The sequence below is a fragment of the Felis catus genome, chromosome C1 (assembly GCF_018350175.1).
Source record: "Felis catus isolate Fca126 chromosome C1, F.catus_Fca126_mat1.0, whole genome shotgun sequence".
Classification (NCBI taxonomy): Eukaryota; Metazoa; Chordata; class Mammalia; order Carnivora; family Felidae; genus Felis; species Felis catus.
This window is the reverse complement of record NC_058375.1, coordinates 157,355,042-157,370,796: the sequence shown is the minus strand read 5'-3', so window position 1 is coordinate 157,370,796 and position 15,755 is coordinate 157,355,042. Positions and strand designations below refer to the sequence as shown.

Genomic DNA, 15,755 nt, shown 5'->3' with positions numbered 1-15,755 from the left:
ATTTGCTGAACGAGGGGTCTACCAAGATGGAATTTTAAGGCAAAGTCAGGGTTCTGTGTTCCCTTTTGTTGTACAAACATGGCAGAGGACAGCTCTCTCCACAAATCTAAACACTAAAGACTGTGGTTAGTTTCACCTGCAAAATAAATATCATCTTTGCCAACTCCCAAAATGTATCACCACACACTGTGCACCTCAGCAGTCCCCATTCAGAGCAGCTCCCTGCCTCTTTGAGGTTGGCTTTTAAAATAAGACAATAAGAAGTTTCTAGTAGCTAAATGCACCCAATTCAGAAAAGCTTTAGACAAATCTGAAAGAACTGACATTCCTTAGATGAGACCCATGAGTACAGAAATTAGACATTGGCTGGAAAACAGAATGGAGGCTGATGGAGAGAAAGCCTAACCAGGTTTGGTTCTATTTTTAATGGAACATGTTTATCATCTTCAACTATAAAAAGGGAAAACTGCTTGCCAAACAATAATCCAATGTTCTACAATTGTGGAACCTAACCAATTTGATTTCTTTTTTTTTTTTAATCAGAAAAAAAGCCTAAAACCATTCAGTGATTTTTTAAAACGAAAAGAACATTTATTCCATATTATTTGTTGCATATTTTAACACTAAAAAATTAAATTTAATTAAATTAGTAAAGTACAAGCTGATAGTGCTCATTAACTATCCCTCTAAATGGACTTGGCCCAAACTTGCTATGGCCCTGGGAAATGCAAGAATAACAGAACAGCTGGTAACACAGGGCTCAGGACCAAAAAGGTAAGGGGGTCAACCAGTCAAGAGATTCCGTTTCGCAGGCTACCTTAGGTTTGAACACAGAGTAGGGTCTAAGCAAGAGGAAGAGTCAAACGGAAGATATGGAAGCACTAAGCAAAAAGGAGGTAGAAGTTCAAAGGAGTGAGAGGCTGTGGTAAGTTGGTGACTAGGTGCCCTCTGCCTGATCTTACAAGGCTTGACTCTGCGTCCAGGTGTAAACAGGTCCTAACACTGCAAGCCTGTCCACCTGCTTACCTACCTCCAAGCAAGGCAATGTCCGAGCACCGGCATTTCTTTAACACTTCCCTTGTTCAACTCTTAAGATATAATTCACAGCAATATTTATTTCAGGAGCCCAGTTATCTCAAATAAACCACAGGCACCTAACACTAGCAAAAGGAAGCATTCCACAGCGTAAAACTCAACACATGCACATAAAATACATACACAGAAAACCGCTTGACTGCCTGAGCACTCCTTAGAAATAACTGCTGGTTAAAAACCACCACTTGTGCATCTATTTTTGTCCTCTTCCCCAGTCCCTGTACAATCCTGCAGGCAGCCATTTAAGTGTGGGTGGAAGTGGGAGGAAAACAAAAGCGTGGGTATGATCTCAGTGGTTCAGGAGGAACCACCACACCAAGAGCTGGCCCTGGGTGTCTGCACACTTGAGTTCTGCCCTCTGGAGCACCAACCCACACTTAATGGGGAGCCCTTCAATCACCTTTATGAAAAAAAAGCCATGAGAGGCGCCTGGGTGGCTCAGTCGGTTAGGTGTCCGACTCCGGCTCAGGTCATGATCTCAGGGTTCATGGGTTCGAGCCCCACGTCGGGCTCTGTGCTGCCAGCTCGGAGCCTGGAGCCTTCGGATTCTGCATCTCACTCTCTCTCTGCCCCTCCCCTGCTCATGCTCTCTCAAAGATGAATAAAATCGTTAAAAAGAAAATTAAAAAGAAAAGCCACGAAATGTGGTCCACTGACAGTGGGCAGGCAGTACATCTCAATCACCAGATAATCTTCTTCCCACCACTACCGTCATTCACCCTCAGGGAGAGCCAGAGTAGCCATTATCATTGTGAAATCACCCTCGGCTGATGACCAGACCACCCTCCGCTGATAACAGGGCCAACGATCAGGTGGGGGGAACAACTGTTCCAGCTTCATCTGGACGGAGGCGTTTCCTGGGACAGCCACAAGTAAACTGAAACCAGGTGATCACTGGACTTTGGCACCATGGGAGTTCAGAGCAGCCAGGCTCTGCCAGGACCTGGGTGGATGGCACAGGCCAAGTCGCTTCATCTCTACAGGCTTCAGAATCCCAATATATAAAGTGGGAGGTGAAGATTTGTAGCTGGGCCAGTATTTCTCAAAGTGTGGTTTTCAGAACATCTGTGCCCTAAAACAGCATCTGGCAGTGGTGTTTCCAGAGGCTGGGGGAAGGGCTAGTGGTAGGAGCAGCATGCCCTGGTGAGGAGGGGTGTTTTTACACTCTCCCAGTCTATGTTTAGAATTGGCTTCACATGGTGCTAATAAAAAGCAGACCAACTTTCAGTCAATTTTGTTTTTTTTTTAATCTAGAGGTATTGCACCTCCTCATTGCATGTACCCCCTAACTGCACGCACCTGGGTCAGACTCCCTCCCCACCATCCCCTACTTTGGTACATCACTGGTGTGACGCACAATAGACTCATATTTTTAAGTGAATGAGTTTTCAATTTTCTTTCTAAGTAGAAAGTCTATGGCTCTATTAAACTACTACCGAATTAAAATAGAAGCAGTTTTGGGTAATTTGTCATTCTACAGCATTGTGGTTTCATCTTTGCCTTACTTCCTCCTTTAAAAGGCAAACCCACCACAAATGTCATATTTGATCATCCTAAGATATCTTCCATCAATGCCTAAAAAAATTTACAGGCTTGTTCAACGATTTACACAGCAAACTACTTATGAGTTATTTTTCAGCTGTGCAGAGCTAACAAGGTGCCTGAAGTGGAAAGCAGCCTCAAAGGCCTTCTAAATGAATTTGGTCAGGCGAGGTTAGCCACATTCACACCAGTGGAAGTTAAAATCTGGGGTGGCTGGTTTCTCTTACAGAAAAAATACACGTATTTATTATTTTTCAGCCTATTTTGAATGTCTGCATTTTCATAAATACGATCCCAGGGATGCTACACTGAATGTTTCCCTTAAGGATCAAATTAAGATAATCCACTAGGCTTAAAATTCTGAAAGAAATTGATAATTAGTCTCAAGGCTTTCCTTTTTCTGGGAGGCTCTTACTAGGAAAAAAAATATATTTCTGAGCCATCTAAATATTAACATACAATCTCAGCAAAGTGCATTACATGAGTGTGAGGTAGACAAGGCCTAGTTCTTCACTAAGTTGCTAAGCGTTGTTTTCTGCTAACTACAATTAGAAGTATCAGAATTTTCCTTGGAGGGGAAGAAAGAGAGAGACAAGGACAGAGACAGAGGAGAAGATATGAGGGAAAGTAAACCCAAACCCAAACCCAAACAGTAAAAAGCAGGTATGTCTATCATACGTGTTCATGCCAGTAAAGGGGTTCAGAGATCTTATTTTTTTAAAAAATTTTTAATGTTTATTTTTGAGGGAGGGGGGAGAGAGAGACAGAGACATAGAATCCCAAGCAGGCTCCAGGCTCTGAGCTGTCAGCACAGAGCTCGAACTCAAGAGCTGTGAGATCATGACCTGAGCTGAAATTGGACGCTCAACCAACTGAGCCACCCAGGTGCCCCGAGGGTTTCAGAATTTTAATGATAAAGCCTCATTTCTGGAAATCAGGGTTCCAACAATTAGAAAGTGACTTGGGGGTTGGGGGGCAGGACCTTGTGTGTACCTTGAATAAACCTAAAAATCAGGAAACACTACGTCCGTAAACTAGGCAATGCTCTAAACACAATGCATGCGTTATCTCATCTAATCTTCACAGCCCTAGGAGTTGGAAACAGCACGGAGAGATGAAGTAATTTGCTCCTAGATCTTCAGCTGTAGGTGGCATGGCCAGAATTCAGCTCAGGTCCTCAAATCAATAGAAACGGCCAAATTGATGTTTGCCATAACCAATATCTGGTTGCCATAACCCAATCAATTTTCCCTTGAGTCTATGTGCAATAAAAAAGGACCGTCGGGCCAGATGGGACAGTGGGGGACAGACTGGCATACTTGCCTAAGGCATCCCTCCCCTGAAAGGCAGCTTCCTGTGAAAACTCTAACCAGAGTCAGAGTTGTCTCTCTCTAACCAGAGAAAGACCATCTTCCTGGGCCTTCTCCAAAGGCACAGCCCCCGGAGAAAGCTTCAGGCTCCAAGTGGTACAAAGCTGCCCATCACCTGTCTAAAATCCCACCATTAGACATAGTTTTCTGTCCCCAAATACAAACAAATCACTGGCCTAAAATCCGCATCAATATTAACAGTTGAGAAGAAGAGGCTAAGAAGCATTCTCCTCCCTAAATAGGCATAGTGCTGATGGGATTAGGGCTCCAATGCCTGGGTAAAACCCTAAATAATTACTCTTCAACAGAACACGTAAATCCTCCAGTTTCAGGATCACATATATAAACAGGTCCTACTGCCCCCACGAACTGCACTCTCTCCCTACCTCTCAACCGCCCCCCCAACACACCTAACACATGAAATCACATCTCAGAGCATTACTTCTCAAGTAGGTACTAAATACTGTATTATGGTATCAATTATTTTTTACACAACATGTATTTTTAAGAACCAGTGTTTACTGAGCCCCCTTTAAATGGATTTTCACAGTCCTCCAATATCACAAAGTAGGTATACTCCCCATTTTACAAGTAAAGACATCAAATTTCAGAAGGTATGACGTCTGCTACTACATAGCTGATAAACGGCAGGGGGTGCATTTTAACCCAAGTTTCACAGTCTCTGTGATATCTCATCCATTTTCCTTTTAATTCTAGGAATTAGGGATATACATCTGTAATTAGCTGCAAAAAATGTACAAAACAGGAACAATTTAAATGTACTGTCACCCTTGAGTCTACCCACACACTCAAAAATAAACACACCCTCTGACACGTAAAGCCCTTATACTCTCTTATCTCTATGTAGCCTCAGTGACCGACTGCTGGGTTCTCAATTTCCCTTCACTCAAGCTATTGTGTCCCAAACTGCCACTCTGCTTAAACCACCGAGTCACTACATTCTGCTTTGAAATGGTGATCTATGAAGACAAGATCTACAGAGCCACTTAGACTAGCTGGCAGCTTTTACTCAGATACTTGCCAAAGTGTCCCTAGGCAAGACTTTACATGGTTTTCTGTATCCCGGCCCGTCACACTTAACACTGTGCTCCTCCTGTGCTCTCAAGTCCTCCTTGTGTTTTTAAAGGTACAAGTGATGAGAAGAAAGGAAGGGGAGGAGAGAGGGAGAAAGAGGAAGAGAAAGGGGGGGGGGGAGAGACCATCTCAATCATAGCTTCAGGACAGCAACAATAGCTTTCTAACCTGAAAACCTCAAAGATAAGATGTGACATTAATGTAGACCCTGGCATGTTATTCCTGGGTCACTGTGTGAACGAGCTTACCTAGTAAAGGAATGAATGCATCCTTCCTGTAATGACAAACCATTTGTGTATCTTTAACTCCACCCCTGCCAAAACAAGCCACACAATCCAATACTGAGGTAATAAAAGCAAAAGCAGGAATGGGAAGCAGGAGTGGTTCAAGAGAAGTCCACTGTGAAGGCTAGTGCTGAGGGGAAAAACGTTCTCCTTAAAAAAAAAAAAAAAAAAAAAAAAAAAAACCTGTCCCAAATATTTTCAGAGATAAATTATGGGAAGCAGTGTTTTGTACAAAAAGACCAAACATTTGCACAAACTTTGAAAACTACTTTTCAATAATATGAACCTGCCAATGCTTACTATCAATCACCTTATAGTACACAGCATTTGAGTAAAATCATGTTCAGATTTTTGAGTATTTAAATCATTTGCTTACAAAATGGGTATAAATTTATTCTTATTTTTTTTTAGCAGGCTTCATGTTCAGCACGAAGCCCAACACAGGGCTTGAACTCATGACCCTGAGATCAAGAACCTGAGCTGAGATCAAGAGATCAACTAAGCCACCCAGGCACCTCTAACATGACTATAAATTTAAAATGACAGAGAAGAGTGTCCGATCTGATCTTCCCAGAAAAGCTTCCATAGGATATGTCTGTGGCCCAGGCCACTCACCTTACTAGAATTTTATCCTATCATCCTGGTTTGCTTTAAGTGGATTGTGAACTCACTAGAATGCCTTTAATCCTAGGGCTGTATCCTCTGAAACTGTGCAGTAGGCTTTTCTAAAGACACTGTATTCACTTCTGTACCTGCCATTTTACTATTATTAAATTGTCATATTAACACACAGACTGAAGAAAGTTGTTTGGTTGAAGGACCTCCCCAAAAGGCCCGGGTATGTAAGAGCTCTCTGGACTTTAACCTCCCTTCCATCACCCCTCACCTCCCACCAAACCATTCCAGATGATTCTGGAGAGAAGGGCTCTCCTAGACCACAAAGGGGTTATGTATTTTAAAAGAAAACAAACCCAGAAACAAAACAGTGCTTGATGAAACTGAGATCAAGAGGACTAGAAATCTGTCAAACCTAGAAAACGAAACCAGTTATTTCTAGTAAGTGACCTTTTTAAGTCAGTGAACCTTTACATTTTTATTAGTTTTAGTTGTGGTAAAATACACATAAAATTTACCATCTTAACCATTTTTAAGTGTGCACTTGCATCAAGCACACTCACACGGAGCAACCATCACTGCCAATCTAATCCATCTCCAGAACTCCTTTCATCTTGCAAACACGAAACTCTACACCTATGAAACATTAACTCGTCATTTCTGCCTCTCTTCAGCCCCTGGCCACCATTCCACTTACTGTCTCTATGAATCTGACTACCCTAAGTACTTCATATAAGTGTGATCATACGGCGTGTCTGTTTGTGACTAGTTCATTCCACTTAGCATAATGTCCTTGAGGTTCATCCACGCTGTAGCATGTGTCAGAATTCCTTCATTTTTAGGGCTGACTGATGTTTTACTGAATGGACGTACCACACTTTGTTTATCCATTCATGTGTCAATGGACTAGGGTTGTTTCTACCCTTTGGCTATTATGAATAACGTGGCTAAGAGTGCAAGTGTGCAAATATCTCTTTGAAACTCTGCCTTCCATTCTTTGGGGCATGTGCCAGAAGCGGAATTATATGGTAATTCTATTTTTAATTTTCTGAGGACATTCCGTATTGTTTTCTATAACGGCTGTACACTTCCCACCAACAATGCACAGGGTTCCAATTCCTCTACATCCTCACCAACATCTGTCTTCTTTTCTTTTTTTATTTTTTATTTTTCTTGATAGTGGCCATCCTAATGGGTATGAGTTGGTATCTCACTGTGGTTTCGATTTGTATTTCCCTAACGATTAGTGTCTAATAAGTCACTTTCAACCAAACGTTCAGAGAAACAGTATAAGAGTTTAGCTCTATCTATGAGTTTTCCTTAATAAAAACCCATTCACTCTGAATTCCTCAACCTTCCTCCCAGCCCTTTCTTTATGCCTCACTCTCCATAATAAAGTCAGGATATTATCCCACTTCATCCTCTTGACTGCATCCCTTCCACTGTGTGGAAGAATCTGAGAAGCTTCCTGCCTGATGATGAATACTCAGGTTGTGGGCGAGAGGCTGAAAGCAGAAAGGAGAAAGAGTATAAACAAGACCATTCTGCACTAAAACAACAAAAAAAAAAAATTCAAAGGCCACCACTTTCCTACCAAAAAAGTTGGAAGGTTCATCCCAATAAAAAAACACACACAAGTTCACAGAAAATGAAATACAAATGATTAGTAAATATTTGAAATAACATAATGAATAACATAAAAACATAATTACAGCAGTAACTTTTTTTCAGCTTGCAAAGCAAAAATTTCCTCAAATGATAATACTTTGGTTGCTGATCAGGAAGTGCAAATGGATATAATTTTTCTGGACACCAATTTCGCCATTTGTATCTATCAAGAACACTAAGATATTTACCATTTTGGGCTTAGAAATGCCACTTCTAAGAAACATTACTTAGGAAGTCATCAGGAGTTGGAAGATTTACATACACAAACTGGAAACAGCCTATTATGTCCAACAACAATATGGAGACTAGTTAAAGGAATTATGGTACATATACAATGTGATCTCGCCTGTTCAGGATTTTCTCTCTCCCTCTCTCTCTCTCTCTCTCTCTCTCTCTCTCTCTCTGTCTCTCTTCCTCTGCCTCCTTCCCCCTCACTCTCTCTTTAAAATAAAATAAAAATTTTAAGAAAATTTTAAAAATCACCAAAATTATCAGGAGATCAAGAAACGTGGTTCCAAATGCTTACCTTGCTATTTTAAGCTATGGTGAGCTAGGTATATTTCCTAAATTCTCAACTCTTAGTGTCATCTGTAAAATATTGGGAAAATTAGTATCTACCTCACAGGATTTAGGAAAGGATTAAATAAGTAGACCATGTAAAGTAAGAAGCTCATTTTAGAAATACATACCAGTTGTTATTACTACTTTCAAAATTAAAATTAAAAAGTTATTCATTAAAAGCCACAGTCATTTTCAATAGTCCAACATAAGAAAAAAAGACGGTGAGCACAAAGTCAACTTCAGACTGTGTGCCCTGGCAATCAACCATCCACAGCAGTACTAATGAGCAACCCCAAAAGAAATGGTGAAAATTACCATTTCGTGTTCAATCAAGCAGAAGCAAAGGTGTATGCTGTCAATGAAAATTATGACAGCAGGTAAGAGTGACAACAAAAGAGGCTGTGAGATTATTCTTTTAAAGGGGAGGGTAAAAGACCAAAGGATAAAATCTTAGTTAGGAATAAAGGTTCTCAGGGCATCGCTGGAAGGATCTTCGTGCTATGAGAAGCCATCTTGTTTATACTTATTTTTATAAATACATTTCTTAAAAAAGAGGGGCACCTGGGTGGCTCAGTTGGTTGAGCATCCAACTTCGGCTCACGTCATGATCTCTCAGTGTGTGGGCTCACACCCCCCATCGGGCTCTGTGCTGACAGCTCAGAGCCTGGAGCCTGCTTCAGATTCTGTGTCTCCCTCTCTCTCTGCCCCTTCTGCCACTCACTCTCTGTCTCTCTCTCTCAAAAATAAATAAACATTAAAAAAAAATTTTTAAAGAAAAAAAATAACCCCCTAGAAACGTTACATGATACAACTAGTTACTGGCAAACAAAATCTGGAACCCCAATATCCTGACTCAAAAGTATCTACAAAATTAACTGATCAAATGAAGGCGGGGGGGGGGGAAACAGTAAAATTTTGAGAGTCGTAACTCTGTAAGAAAATCTAGCTTGGCCTGGTGATAGGAAAAGGAATTTAAGCACATATAATAAACACTTAACAATCTTCTATGTACAAAATGGTCCTAGATTCTCATGCTCACCAACGAAGTGTGAACAGTGCCTGAGGGCAGTGCAGTGATCTCCAAATAAGCCATGGAACAGGTTGCTGATGGAAGAAATTCACTTTAAACCTTATTTCCTTTCCACTGACACCTGCCTTTCCCCATCACAGAAGCGAAACCACTTACAAATGAGGCTCCAGCAGAAAAAAATGTAACCCTGCCCCTGAAGACACTTTCGGCAGTAAAGTCATAAGTGGACTCAAAGTGCTAGTGTCATTAATCCTTGATGGCATTAAATCATTTGTAATAATTTGCAGTTTTCTTACCTGCTTTCCTCACCATTCTAAGGCACTGTCCATTAAAAGTAACGTGATGTTTTTTATCCATAAATCAGTCTACTACAAATAGCTAAAGGACTGCACCCTACAAATGCAAACCTTTTATTCTGCAAGATGAGAAAGCTGTACTACAGGTCTGCGAATACAGTCCCTTTGATTTCAGGTTGTTTTCCAACAGAGCAGCCATTGTAATCCAATTTTCCTTTCCCAGTCACTAATTGTAGGAGGCAACCTATTACTTCTGACACCGACTCTTGCCTCTAACACCAGTCCAGCAAAGCAGGGATCCATAGTTTTAATCTGAATCACACCATACTGAACAAGGAAAACAGGTACATTTAGAGAGTTAAATGTCCAAGGTTGACTGCACAAAAGGAACTTTTCGTATGCAAACTGTTACCAAATATTCTGTCTTGGTCCATTCAGGCAGCTATATCAAAATACTATAGTCTGGGTGGCTTATAAACAACAGAAATTTATTTTTCAGTTTTGGAGACTGGGAGGTCCAAGATCAAGGCACTAGCAGATTTGGGATGTGGTGAGAATAACCCAGGTTCACAGAGAGCCATCTTTTTATTGTGTCCTCAGATGGCTGAAGAGGCAAGGAGCTCTCTGGGACTTTTTTATAAGGGCACTAACCCTATTCACAAAGGCTCCACCCTCATGGCCTAATCACCTCCCAAAGTCCCCACCTCCTAATACCATCCCCTTGGCGTTTAGGATTGCAACATATGAATTTTGAGGGACAGAAACATCCAGTCCACCGCAAACTCTTTCAAAATATATCAGAAGACATCCAGTCTCTTCATTACAAGGGACTTTACAGGAACAACCTTCAGAAATCAAATTCACCTGACACACCGCTTTTTCCTGGCGGACATTCACTCACACCTCCTCTCTCGCCTCTAACCATCAGGTCAGGAATACTTTCTCATTCATATTCCTTCCCCCCTCCCCCTTCACCTCCCCTTCTCTTCCCTTCCAGGACCTTACCCAGGGCTCCTAGCAAGGAAAAGACACTAAGGAAATCGGTAAGAAAAAGCCCATTGGCCAGACCTTCCCTCTGACACTAATGAGACACTATTGTTTCTTGAAGGTTTGAGGGCAGCAGGTCTTTTAAGTGAATGAGCCAGGCGAGACTGGTGTCAGCCTCCTGGAAAATGACAGTTCTCTCATAGCTTGGCACTTTGAGAGCCAACCTGACAGGGATGAGTTTCTCATTTATTATCTGGTCATCACAAGAGGTGTCAGGTCTACTCTAGGGTCCACCTAAATTGGGTCTGAGGAAAGAGAGCAAGTGATTTCTCTAAGAATCTTCTTTGTCGATTATTCTGAAATATGGTAGTTTTTTTGAAGCACAAATGATAACAGTCCAAATAATTCTTTTCATTCAAATCATAATGGAAAAAATACAAGAAAGAAACCATTGGCTAAAATACTTGTATGAAGAAAATCTCTTTATTCTTAGACAACTAATTTCTACCTGCAAAAAATGACTTTTAGCCTGCACAGAGTTTCATGAGATAGTAATTTATAGCAATATATTTTAACAAGTGAATCTGGAAGAAGTATTTATTATAATTCCAGAGAAAGGCTCACTAAGCCTAAACAAGCATTAAATCAAGAAAATTCATAAACTATATGATAATGTTACATTATATTTTTTAATGTTTATTTATTTTTGAGAGAGACAGAATGTGAGTGGATTGGGGCAGAGAAAGAGGGAGGCACAGAATCTGAAACAGGCTCCAGGCTCCGAGCAGTCAGCACAGAGCCTGACGCGGGGCTCGAACTCACGAGCTGTGAGATCATGACCTGAGCCGAAGTCGGATGCTCAACCGACTGAACCACCGGGGCGCCCCGATAATGTTACATTTTAAATAATATTTTGGTCATGGTGTGCACTGAGTAATGTGTAGAACTGTTGAATCACTATATTGTACACCTGAAACTAATATAATACTGTTAACTACACTGAAATTAAATTTTTTTAATTTGAAATAATAAATATTACTTTGTTCCTTGTCATCAAGCCAACAACATAATATAACGGTATACCCTACAATTTTCATTCTAGGAGAAACCATGAAGTTTTGTTTTTTTGGTTTTTTTTTTTTTTTTTTTTTTTAACAACAGATCTTTTACTTTGTCAATCAAGTAATATCTATAATGGCCCTTCTGGTCCTACTGAGGGTTAAGTGCGGTACAAAGGCAATGCTAAAAACCACCCAGCTTTGGACTATTCACAGATTCAGTCGAAAGTCACTGAATTTAGCCTGCTCCATTTTTAACCAACCATGCTGAGTGTCCATATTGTTGCCCATATGGTACCATAACACGGTATCATTCTGGCCACCAATGCCTCCACTGTCAACACCCCAACAGTGGTGTGCAAACAAAAAAATAAGCCTGTTTAATGGAGCAAAGCTCAATCCACTCTATTCCTTAGTGTTTCTCTTTATGGAGAGAAAAACATAAGTCTGAGGAGAACGTATTCAAATCCACAATTTGGGCCTCAACAAGTGCATTACAGACCCCATTTAATGGAAATAAAGATCTTGGATAATCAGGTATTTCATAGATATGTTCTCAGCTTTGAAATAAGTAACAACAGAAGCATAAAAAGAATAGAATCCTGAAAAATAAAAATGAAAAGTAAATTTTTAAAAACATTTGTTTATTTAAGTAATCTCTACACCCAACGTGAGGCTCAAACTCACGACCCCAAGATCAAGAGTTGCATGCTCCTCTGGCTGAATCACCCAAGTGCCCCAAAAATGAAAAATAAATTTTAAGAAAAGGAAGAGAATCCGGAGGGAATTATTTCTATTACAAAGGCATTTCATTTTGTAAAGGGACTCACAACAGGCTTCTTTAAATCATGCTATACATTACAGAATACAGCAAAAGAAAGATTTAAGTACACCATGTTAGAAGAGGACAGAAAGTGAGTCATAGCACGATAACAATATCAGCTGATTCAAATTCAGGCCCTTGGTGGATGCTGAGACGAAGGCCACAAGCTGGATACCAGAATGGACTCCTTAGATGTGAGGAGAGGAGAAACATGCACAACTTGTAATTCTGGACGCAATTATACACTTGGATTTTCAGGGAACTGAGAGTCTGAACGGCTAAGACAGGGCCGAAGCCACTATAGAAACAAAGTAGACATCGTTCCAAGAGTCAGTATAGCATCCTGTGGTATATGGGCCATACTGGAGTATTCTTCTGAACATCAATCACAAACTCTCAGTTTGCCATGAAATTCACTTCTACATGAACCAACGGCCTGAAAGTAACTGAAAAACTCTCTGCGTTACTATATGACAGCATTTGCTGTGACTGATAGTTGAAAGCAGCTGACCCTTTTGTACAAAGTCTAAGTCCAGTCAAGAGATTACACAAAGGAAGAAAAAACTGTCCAGGAAGAACAACAAACTTCCAGTTTTCAACTTAAATTACATTTGTTTTTAGGTTTTGTTTTTTTTTTTTTTTAAGGCAGAGAAAGTTTAAGTACAAAACCAAATTTACTTTTTTCCAATCTAAAGAACTTGGAATCAGCTTTCTGCCCAAAGATCGTTAGCTGACATGCTTTTGTTTTCCAAAACGTTAAGACTACGCCTCTTTCAAATGCATTACCTGACTACAAGTGAGCCCGTCCAGAATTGATCAGATGTTCTTACGCAATGGTGTGTGGAGCCCTTACTAAGTATCAATCAGTACAGAAGCTCCTGCAGGTCCCGAGAGGCTGTTTTTGAAGAGATTGCGAAGTTAGACAGCAGTTCCTATTTTCTGTAAGTAAACATCTGCTGTAGAAGCAACTCCAAACCTACAAACACACCCACTTTTTCACAGTAAGCCTCAGCGCTAGATAGGATCAGTGAGGTATCTGCGCTGGATTGCAGTCATTTTAAAATACGTCTTTAAATCTGTTCCTTTGTGCATTTCAATCTCTGCATGTGAACCGGCGGCTTGGTTCACAAGCAACAGTTATCGCCCACTGAAAAACACACCTTCCTTAAACAAAAGATACTTTTTGTTCCCACGAAGCTTTTTCTGCTGCCATACCCAGCAACAAATGACACAAAAGACAAACTCCGCCATCCTCAAGAGTGGTGTCAGGCGAACAGAAACAGCAAACAAAATAACAGCAAAAGCTTCAGAAACAAAACCAAGGTGAGTTGGGGGTAGGAGAAGAGTGGTGGAGTGGACGTGGGAAATGGGGTATAAACTCCATCATCTGAGGAATTCAGCCTCACCGATGAACGGGGGGCGGAGAGAGGAGAGGAAGGGGAGGCGAGGTTCTCAGTAGAGGAAAACAAGTGTGTGCCGCTGTCCTGCTTTTGTTTCAATAGCACCCGGAGAGTGCACAGCACGCAAAATCGAGTTTTGTGACTAAGACTGATTGAAAGAGAGTAACACAAGTTTGTTCGGGACACAGTGGGGCCACTCAACCAAATCCGGAAATTATACAAACGGTAAATAACAACTCCTTAAAATGTTTTAAGTGCGTTTGGCACAAAAGTTTATGGTTATTCACAGGAAGCATCTTATCAATTTAATATCACCACGTTGCAGGCTGTGCACCCGTCTCGTCATAATCTCTTTTAAGAAAACCGCTAATGACCCGGAGTGCTGGAAGCCTAAAAACTGTTGTCATCTATCTCCCAGGACTGTGGGCCTGATAGTGTCACGAGCAGAAACCAACTAGCGGCCAGAAGCCCAGGAGTCCCCGGCGAATTGTTTCGAAGCACAGTCCCCACAATCCGCGTGCTTGGGCGAAAGGACTGGAGGTGTGTGCGCGGTCCCTCCGCCCTCCGGGCCGCGCGTCCGCAGCGCTCCAGGCTGTCAGGTGGGTGGCGACGAGCCTCGGCCGGGAGCCCTGCCCGGCAGCGCGGCCGCCCGCGGGGCGCACAGGGGCCAACCCCTCCGAGTGCGCCGCGTCCCGAGGCCGCCGGGCGCTCACCTTTGTTCGCCGGCGCTCGCGGCCGGGAGAGAGCGGGCCCAGGAGGAGTGCGGGGGGCGACCCCAACGCTCCGCGGCCCCTCCCCGGCGCCCCGGAGGAAATCCGTAGGCTAGCCAGATCCTCCCTGGCGCCCCGAACGGCAGCCGGGCTGAAGGGTCAACAACCCCTTCCCCGAACACAAAGGTTGGAGGCGCGAGCGCGAGCGCTGGGGGCGCGGGTGCGTGCGCCACAGAGCAAGCGAGGGTGCGTGTGCGCGCGAATGTGCGCGCGCGGGTGCGTGTGCGTGTGTGTGTGAGAGTGTGTGAAGGGGGAGGGGAGGAGCGCTCCAGCCCCTCTTACCTCTCGAAGATGAACCGCACCATGAAGATGCAGAAGGCCACGGGGAAGGCAAGATAGAGGTCCTCAGCCTGCGGGAAGGTGGCCTCCTCCGTGTTCTTCAGGTCCGCCCAGGTGACATTGTGTGGGAGCCAAAACCTCTCGTTCCAGAACCAGGCTAAGATCCCTGCCATCTTGCTTTGTCCACTCGTGTCGTGGGCTCCCGCGGCCCGCCGAGCTTTCCGCCGCCCAGGGCGCCGGGGGATGCGCGCGCGGCTGGCCCGAGCCTGTGCCGCCGCCGCCGCCGCCTCCGCGACCGCTGCTCTCGAAGGCTCGCGGCGAGCCCCGGTTCTCTCCTCCCTCTGGCCGCGCTGGGGAAAGGAGCCGCCTCGCCCGTCACATGGCAGCCTGGACCGCTAGTCCTGATTGGCTCGCCCACGCGTCAAGCAGGGAGGCACACGCGGCCAGCTCGCCCACGCCCGGAGGGTAGGGCGCAGCCGCTGCGCCCTAGGCGCAGGATCCCGGCGCCGGAGAGTGCTGGCCGGTCCTGCGCTCACCGCGCTCCTGCTCCGCCGCGCCCCTGCTCCGCGCTTAGCACAGAGACCTGAGGCGGCCCCCACCCCCCGAATCCGCCCTAGCCTCCCGGCTTGCTCGCACATGCTCAGAACGCCGGGTCCTGCCCCCACTGGAGTTTCAGGGGGTCTCAGTCCTCTTCCCGCGCGCCTACAGGCGGTGGTAGGGGCCAGGTAGGGGCCAGGGCCGATCTTCGGAACCACCCCTGCGTTGAGAGAGAACAGCAAAAGAAGAAGTACGGAGCTCAAGGGGCAAAGGAGGAAGAAGCAGCGGAGGAGTCGTGCACTCCCGCGCTTGGACAGCCAGGGTGAAAATCAGGAACTGGGGCGG

The 15,755-nt window shown here is 43.6% G+C and overlaps 1 protein-coding gene across 3 annotated transcripts in view; it reads right to left on the bottom strand.

The window, feature by feature from the left end:
- The window catches only part of CERS6 (ceramide synthase 6), a 324,828-nt gene extending 309,642 nt beyond the window's left edge, over positions 1–15,186 (bottom strand). For 2 of the 3 annotated variants that reach the window (XM_023259428.2, XM_023259429.2), the window contains exon 1: positions 14,877–15,182. In XM_023259428.2, coding sequence (XP_023115196.1) covers positions 14,877–15,046 — 170 coding nt within the window. In that variant the 5' untranslated portion in view covers positions 15,047–15,182. Of the gene's footprint in view, positions 1–14,876 lie in introns of all 3 variants that reach the window. The other variant, XM_045033905.1, reaches the window with a different exon arrangement.
- Positions 15,187–15,755: the final 569 nt, after the last annotated feature.